Genomic DNA, 8,701 nt, shown 5'->3' on the forward strand with positions numbered 1-8,701 from the left:
TCAACCCCCTGACAAAGGGATGGAGAGGAAAACCTAGCACCCGAATGAAGTGAGGGAGGAACACCACCCTCTCACCTGGCTTCGGCGTGGGGACGACCTGGCCCTCCTTTGGAACACGGTGAGCAACGTTGGCCGGTAGGTAGCCCATCGCTTTTCAGCTCCAGGATGGCGTCCTCGGTGACACTGGAGGCCTCCCACTTGCCCTTGGAGCCCGAGCCGGCCATGGCTGATCGAGGAAATGACCGGAGGAGTCTTTGGACGGACGGACAGATCTGGGCGCTGGAGCTCAGGAGATTGGGAAGGCAATGGCAAGGGGGAGTGAGAGCATGCGGTGAAAATGGTGGTGGTTCCCCTTTTATGGGCCGCCGTAATACCAAGAGTCCTTTTACTGCGCCATAGACCTCGCCCCTTCCCGATATAATCGTGTCGTTATGCGCGCGTGGGATAACCCAAATCATTGATCATATCCCTTAAAAACGGGGCACGATCTCCATATTGATGGGACATGCCAATGGAGAAACTGCAGCGAACCGCGAATCGAGTTTTCATAACTGGTCAGTGGTTGTGGCCGGCTGTGACCTTTCGCCAAAAGTTGTCAGGTGAAGGCACTGTTCACACTCGAGCGGCTGGCCTTCGAGGCTAAGTAATATATACTATTCGGGAACCAGGGCATAATCCGGACAATGCATGGCCGGACATGGCCAGACATCCTTTGGAGGTTTGACTAAGGGTAACTGCAGACCTGGCGCAAGCACTATGAGAAGAAGGAACGGGTCCACAAAGCCGACGATTCTCACACAAACCTCGACTTCAAAGACAAGTTTGGGGGCTACTTAGGGTGTCCCAGACGAAGGGGTCCTCGGGCTGCCGGTCTATCTCTCGTGGGCCGGACAGTTGAGCCACTCTTATTGGAAGGCCGAAGCTATGTTTGACTCCGTGTTCAGGAAGAGAACCTTCGAAGCTTTGGTGTGTGCTCCAATCAAGATAATGAAGTCGGCATGTTTATCCCCTGATGGTAACTGACCATGTGTAACCTCAGGGACCCCTGGTGTCTATATAAACTAGAGGGTTTAGTCTGTAGAGAGAAGAACCATCATCCTACTCATCTAGGGTTTTGTTCACCTGATCTCGAGGTAGATCAACTCTGTAACCATCATATACACACATCAATATAATCAAGCAGGACGTAAGGTTTCACCTCTTCGAGAGGGCCCGAACCTGAATAAACACCGTCTCTACGCCCCTTGTTACCCACCGGTTCAAGATCTACAGCTCGGGACCACTACCCGAGATCCGCCGGCTCAAGAAGCTGCAAGCCAGCCGGAATCGGGCGGCATGGAGGCTCTTACAGCCTGCGAGGCGCCTAGGAAGGCAGGTACTCTAACATTCTTTGTAGAAGTAATGATTATAGCCTTCATTTATCATTATCATTAGTGCAGGGGAAACTTGGACGGTGGGATTTCATACGTTCCAAGATGGACCGTCAGATTTTGCTCGGCACTTGGGAACCCCGGATGTGTATACAAACGCAATCCAATCCAAAGCCACCCTCCGTCCTTTCTTATCCCAAACACAACAACTCGTGCAGCTCTCCCCTGGTCGAAGCAGAGGCATTTCGACGAACATGTCGCTCGTCACAGCTTTTCTGGCGGGCTCGGCGGCGCCGGCGGTCGCGCCACGGTCCGCTCGCCCGTCGGCGGGCTTCTTTGGGGTCGGCGGAGGGTGCGCGCTGTCAGTGGAGTGCTCGTCGCGGCCGCAGAAGAAAGGGACCAAGCACCATATGAAGACGCGGCCCAAGAAAACGCAGCGGTGGGACATCAAGCGCCGCCCCATTCAGTACGAGCCGCTGCCGGCGCTTCCCGATGACTGGACGCTCGTCGCCGCCGGTGAGAAGGAAGATGAGGCGCTGCAGGATGAGGAGACCACGCCCGCTGCCGCCGTTGAGTTCGAGGTGGTCGCCGCCCCTGCCGCCGCAGACTGACGCCGTGAAGTCCACCGTTGCCTCTCTGTATTTTATTTCCTTGAACTCTCCGCACGCATGGTTTTTGCTTGAGATTATTATAACCGCTGCTACACTTTGCAATTACAATCGTGAAGTCTACTTCAGTGGCCACTGCACCTTTAGATTTAGTGGTTGCTTTGCTCGATGATTTATGCTTTCACGTTGTGTGCAATTCGATTTTACCCAGTGTTTCTCGGTTCGGCCATGGGTTGGTGATAGGTTCAAGCTGTCAAAGCATTACAAAGGGGCAGCAGGAATGTGGCTACAACAAAATGCTGGTGGGTAAACTCTCTTGAAGTTTGATCGTTTTGGATGACCCTAGTGCTGCCTACTCCCTAGATACATCCGTTTGTTTGAGTGTCAATTAATATGGGACGGAGGTAGTACTGTATATACCATCTCCCAGATTGATTTTTGGTCTGTCAGAGCTGGAGACACTGGGTATAGGAAGTACATTTGTGATCACATTGCTGTCAAAGCTAAAAAATACCTTCACGCCTGTCTCGTGCCTACTGATGATTTGCTTCCCAGCAGTTATGTCAGATGAATTGATCAGCCCTTGAAGGAATTTTGCTTGACAACTTACAAGAGCTATGTACAGAAAAGGTATATTCATGATTTGGATGAGCATGGTGTGAAAGTGCCCAGAGGATTGGGAGAATGAAGGCCCTGCACACACTTGGTGTTGTGAACACTGCACGGGGGAAGGCCATTTTGAAGGGGATCTGGGTGAGCTTACTCAGTTGCGTAAGCTTGGAACGGAGTGACTGGCATCAACAAGAGAAACTGCAAGGAGCTCTGTTCTGATATCATCGATCATGTCCGCTTGCTGTCCTTGTCGATGTGCTCAGGGTGAACCTGGGTTAGAACTTGGACGTCTAGATAAATTGTCCCCACCTCAAGATGGCCTTCATATTCATAGCCTTAAGTTGTATGGCTATCTGGTCAAATTGCCTACATGGATTGAATAGCTACAGATGCTAGCCAAGTTAACTCAACGGAGTACCCAAGTGAAGCATGCTGACATAGTACACGTAGCACTGGGGAAGCTGACCAAACTTGCCATTCTACGTCTTCATAACGATCCGTTTGAAAAGGGAGAAGTCCACTTGCAAGGCTAACATTTCTTGAGCCCGCGAACCTATCTGGCCTCAAATCGGCCAAGTTTGAAGAAGTGCTTCCTAAGCTTGAGCTGCTACAGGTACACATTGTTTTGTAAGCAACACCGAGGGGTTCTCCGGGATACAATTTTTGCCATGGAAGTTTCGATCAATGGCGATAACGGTGGCTTCAGTGAAAATTCAAGGAAGCCTTGCAGGACCAAGTGACCGAGAACCATAACAAACCAAATCTCAAGACGGAGCATTTTGTTTTAAGCACCAGTCCAGACTGCTGCTTGGTCCTCTCTCCTCTCATACGGTTCTTCTCACGAGGTTTTTTAACATGCTCCCTCTTACCTCCCCTTTTCACATGAAAGGTAAAGCCGTTGTTGCATTTAATAGTGGGTTTGATTAACTCTTACCCCCCTCTATTCCTAAATATAAGATCTTCTAGAGATTCCAATATGAACTGCATACGAAGTGAAATGAGTGAATCTACACTCTAAAATATTTTTATAGTCCGAATTGAAATTCCTAAAAGGTCTTATATTTAGAAACAGAGGGAGTACCTTCTTATCTCCTATGTGAAAAGAGGAGGTAAGAGGGAGCATGTTAAAATTGCTCTCTTCTCACGAATATTTCTCATTCTGCATTCCTTTCAATATATTTCAGCATATGATGGATCATTTGGTAAAACAAGGAGAGATAATTCTGCACCATTTCTTATTCCCATCTGATGTGAGTCATACATCAATACACAGCGTATATATATTAACTATTGCATTTTCTTATGCGGGGCTGAATGATTGCTAAACTCAGTTAGATATTGTCCAGGCAGAAAATCTCGAAAGAAAGAAAAAAAAGGAAATTTCAAAATTTTACAACGAGAAGAAAGTCAATATCGCAAACTGGACAGGCTTCCCTTTCCTTGCAGAAGTAAAGATTTCCTCCCTGAGAATTGTTACAACCACCTATGCCATATGAATATCAGCCTATGCGCCTACTGCCTAGTTCTTGGAGGGGCTGCCATTTGATGGCAACTCCTTGTAGGAGACCTGGTCGTCGTTGCCGCCAGCAAAGGAACTTCGCACTTGGTTCTGAATTCCAGACTCCTCATCCCCTACCCTACTCTGCTCGTCGCTAGCTCCCGTGACCTGCGCCGTGTCATCAGCCTCCTTGGAGCTCCTGCGTGCAACCAGAGATCTTAGTTGTGAGAAAATGGCATGTCAGATTGCAGCAGCTGCTTAACTGACAACAACAATCAGCAGCATTTACCTGTACGAGTAGACCAGAAGGCCCCCGGCCGTGCAGGCAAATGCGACGAAGTACATCCAGTCAACCTGGCAGTGCGCGAACAAACAGGCGGTAAGTAGAGTTTATCGAGCTTATTGTAACAACCACATCATCCACAGGCTTTAGCCGGCAATTATTTAATCGGAAATTTGCGTCTGCAGAAAATGCAAAGGAAGAACCAGACCTTCTCATGGTAGGCGAAGATGCGGATCAGGACAGCCCACATGTCTGAGGTCAGGAGTGAGAGGTTTAGCATGGTTGCCCCACAAATCTGCAACAGGCAAGGGAGACATATATAGATGCAAGATTGTCAGCGAACTCCAAAAATAGCCAGGAGCCCAGGATCATCTGGTAAAGCTCAACAAACCCTCTAGTACCTTCAGCACCGTAGGTACAGTCGAGTAAAACAGGAACATTGCCAATGCGAATCCGATAAAAGGGAACACCTGAAACATTACTGGAGATGAACACAGTATTTTTCTTCTTCTTTTTTGTATGGTACGTAGATGGTCATAGGTTTTTAGCATGTTGTATGTCTATGGATATTTTGAGTAATTTCTAAGTGCACCAGTGCCCAAAACGATAATGAGAGAGACTTACCGCGCCTGCATTCCATTTGATCGAATGAAGTTCTTCTCGCTCAAGAATACTTCTGTAGTAATGTCAAGGAATATGCAAGTGCTAAGAAAAAGAATAGTATATAATGCAGTATGTGATAGATCCCTCAGATACGATGGAAAAAAAGTACTGCAAATCATGCAAACGATGAGTAAAAGGTAGGATCATTTCGATACAATAGAAAATTATCGGAGAAGCTAGAAGATTTAAGTCCAAGGATACATTTGTATGCCACTGATAACTGCTCCAAAAATTCCCAACATAGCCATCAACTCAATACGGTTGTTCTTCTTGACTAGATATTCCTGAAACATTAGGGAGGAAAATTGATAAAAAAAATTAGGAAAGGAAATTGTTGAATCTCTTCATGTATTGAGAAAGGGATAAAGTATTTTTCAAATGCAAGTAGGGAAAACCAGAAACGTAAAATGAAGTGTTTATGGGTGGTAAGAGTTGCTAGTTTACCTCGGTAACATTACTGCAAGCATAAAGCATGGAGCCAACAATTACAAGTAAATCACCCTTCAAAGGTTTGGGTCCTTCTGCAAGAAATTGCAGAAATAGATGTTATGATTTTTAATTTTAATATAACAAGTTCAACAATTTTGTAATTTCCTAATCAGGATTCGCGAAAACACTTGCGGAAATAGATATATGGAACTGTAATATAGGTTGATGAGAAGTATATCCTTACTAGCTCGATCAGAGGCATGGACGTCCGAAAATACTACTAATATAAGGCCAGCCACACAAACCCCAACACCGAAGAACTTCCTGAATCCATATTTGGTCTTCAAAAAGATCCAAGTAAGAACAATTACACATGGAATTGACCAACAATCCAGCAGCATCACACTCGTTAAAGATGTGTACTGATAAGATTTGACAACTGCATAAACAAAGAAAAACCAATTATGTTTGTTCCCCTAAACATGGTGTCGCATAAAAGCCCCATTGACATTAAATTCAAGGGGGGCATATACAAGATTACATTTTCCGCTTGTGTTAACTACATACCGATATAGTTAGCCTCCACGTCAATAATGCCGAGGATCAAGTAGTAGTACCATTTTGTCTGCACAAAAAGAAAGTAGAGAACTTCAAGTTATATCATTAGAGGATTCATAAGATTGTGCCACTTGTGAACACTGTGACAACTTGTGCCAACAAAAACAGTGTACGCAAGAACAGAATCAGAATAAGCATAAACCTTGTCATACATATAGTGATAAAGGTTGCGATCATAGGTCCAGAGTCCAGACTATGGGATAAGGTATACCAAACTTGTATCCTACATTCATCAATCATGTAGGAGGAGAACAATGCAAACCAAACTACTACTGTACCAACTAGTCAAAAAGAACAACAAACTAGCTAGCTAGAGGTTGGCCATGTGCTGAAAGCTAAAGGTAGCACAAGAGCAGGAATCCCCAAATTCTTTACGGTTCTAAAACAGTTTAATGGCTTAGCTTTCTGATCATCTCACAGTTCATCCCGAGGCGTGCTAAGAACAGAAGAGGATGGAGGATCGTACCGTGAGTGGCTGTCTCCGGTAGAGGAGTATTCCACCGTAGACAAGAGCAAGAAGGATGTAATTCAAGAGGGATTGCGACGTTGGTGCATTGATACCTGAAAACATGGCACTGTCAGATTGCATATCAGAATTGGCCCAACATTAAATATTACGTACTAATATGCTGAGACTTTGGCGCTTGCATTTTTGTTTCAGTTATTAGTTCACAAGAGTGCACTCTGCTTCTGAACTGAGGTAACATCGTCCAAACTGACACAGATGATCTCAATCGGCTTAAAGAAACTAATAATATCTTTTCCCATGGCGGAGATGATTTGTTTATAGCCTATAAACTAAAAGGGAGAACCACGCCGCATCAGATGTTGTGTAAACTGTAAAGTGTTGGGAAAAAGCCATGGAACCCCAATATTTAATCGAGAGGCTCCAAAAATCTCCTTTACTGTCGAGTGTCGACCCAAAAGCAGCGGAACTGAAGAACACGAGGTAGGCGACCAATCAATCTAGATTCCCGAACTCCGCCGGAGCACCACTCAAAAAGTCAAAAGGAACAATCCCTCCGCAAGCTCAGGTCCTACCATAATTAGAGATGAGAAAACGGAGGGCGATGGATGCATCTTGTCATCCAGGAGGGAAACCAACAGCGACAGAGTATTAATCAAAGCACAATCAGCGATGACAGAGTATTAATCAAAGCACAATTGGTGATGACAGAGTACTGATCAAACACTCGTCGGCCGTAAGCCGTCGCCCGGCCAACGGCGACACGGGGGGAGGAAGGAGGCGGCGAGTTGACGGACGCACCTCGGCGCGCGAGCTCGGAGGAGGAGAAGCCGGTGGAGGTGATGAGCAGCGAGACGAGCTGCCCGAGCGCGAGGGCCAGCAGCACCTCCCGCCGAAGCCACCTCGCGCGGCAGCCACCGCCGCCCCGCTCCCCCTCGGGCGGCGGCGCCATTCTTTACCCCTTTCGAGCTGGATCAACAGAACAGGTCGATCGCGGGCTCGCGGCAGCTCGCGCGCTCCTCGTGCGGCGCCCGCGTGGCGTGGCGTGGGCGGCGGAGGAAACGAACAGAGCCGAGTTGAACAACAATCGTGCGTGGGTTTGGAGCTGGTACTAAGCAGTACTTATGGAAGGGGGTTATCGGAGGGTTGGTGATGGAGTTGGACGTCTCCGGGTGGGAGGGGGATGCCGGCTGGTGGGGTGAGGCCCGTCGGATCTTCTTTGCTGTTCCTCACCCGGATCGCTAGCAGGAACAGCAAAGAAGATCCGACGGGCCTCAAAACGGACACCATGTTTCACTTGAAAATATTCAAACCCGAGAGTACTCCTAATTTCATAAATATTATAATCCGACTAAGTTTTTAAATAAATAATTTGAATTTGAATTCAACTCACGCATATGATCTGGTTATCACTTTTAACCGCCCACGGATGCTTAATCAAATTTTCATTTAGCTGCTCATGATTTGCTCGGTCTCGATTTGTTGATACATTTGAACAAACTCGTTAAAGTGGCCTAATTCGGATGTGGAAGTTGGATAGGATCACTCGTATTCTCAAATTCCAGACCTCCGACGGCACGTTCACCCTCATCCTCCACAATCATGTTGTGCATGATCACACAATATGTGATCACCTCCCACAAGGTCCCAATTATTTAGCAGGTCCACGAGCAACTGCAAAATGGGCTTGAAACACTCCAAATGCCCTCTCCACATCCTTTCTAGATGGTCCTGCCGAAGGTAGCTCACAGAGGATAGATACCACGAGATAGTAGTCCATGTTGTATTGATGCACATTGACAGTATAGTTGCAAGGAGGACCTTGCCCTTAGTTCACCTAACAAACAATGGAGACCGGTGCAACACATTGACGTCACTGTGAGACCTGGGCATGCCAAATAAATTGTGTCAAATCCAGAGGTCCTCTGATCAACTGCTTCAAGAATGATGATAGGCTTCTTAACATGGCCCTAATATTGCCATGCCCTTGTAGAGCTTTTGCGTAGTTCTTCCATCTCCAGTGCGTAAAATCAAGAAATCAGAGCAAACCTGACTACCTGCTTACTTCAGACATTGCCAAAAGTCTTTCGGTGTATGCGACAATTGGTTCTCTCAAGTACTGAGATCCAAACACCTCGACCACCGCAGTAGCAA

At 46.7% G+C, this 8,701-nt stretch overlaps 2 protein-coding genes and 1 long non-coding RNA gene across 3 annotated transcripts; 2 read left to right on the forward strand and 1 right to left on the reverse strand.

Moving 5' to 3' along the window:
* The first annotated feature begins 1,535 nt into the window (after positions 1 to 1,535).
* LOC109760186 (large ribosomal subunit protein cL38) lies at positions 1,536 to 2,147 on the forward strand. The gene has a single exon (XM_020319022.3). The coding sequence runs from the start codon at positions 1,625 to 1,627 to the stop codon at positions 1,979 to 1,981; it is 357 nt and encodes a 118-aa protein (XP_020174611.1). The 5' UTR covers positions 1,536 to 1,624; the 3' UTR covers positions 1,982 to 2,147.
* A 1,661-nt stretch (positions 2,148 to 3,808) lies between these two features.
* Positions 3,809 to 7,682, reverse strand: LOC109760185 (uncharacterized). Its single transcript, XM_020319021.4, has 11 exons — positions 7,349 to 7,682; positions 6,548 to 6,642; positions 6,031 to 6,088; positions 5,708 to 5,902; positions 5,479 to 5,555; positions 5,236 to 5,318; positions 4,996 to 5,047; positions 4,773 to 4,841; positions 4,580 to 4,666; positions 4,378 to 4,442; positions 3,809 to 4,287 (listed from the first exon to the last, which is right to left on the reverse strand). Exons 1-11 carry the CDS (start codon positions 7,497 to 7,499, stop codon positions 4,110 to 4,112), a joined length of 1,110 nt encoding a protein of 369 aa, XP_020174610.1. The 5' UTR covers positions 7,500 to 7,682; the 3' UTR covers positions 3,809 to 4,109.
* Positions 4,207 to 4,975, forward strand: LOC141026385 (uncharacterized). The gene is made up of 2 exons (XR_012188450.1): positions 4,207 to 4,467; positions 4,557 to 4,975. It is a non-coding gene; the product is annotated as an uncharacterized lncRNA (long non-coding RNA).
* Positions 7,683 to 8,701: the final 1,019 nt, after the last annotated feature.

Source organism: Aegilops tauschii, chromosome 7 (genome assembly GCF_002575655.3).
Source record: "Aegilops tauschii subsp. strangulata cultivar AL8/78 chromosome 7, Aet v6.0, whole genome shotgun sequence".
Lineage (NCBI taxonomy): Eukaryota > Viridiplantae > Streptophyta > Magnoliopsida > Poales > Poaceae > Aegilops > Aegilops tauschii.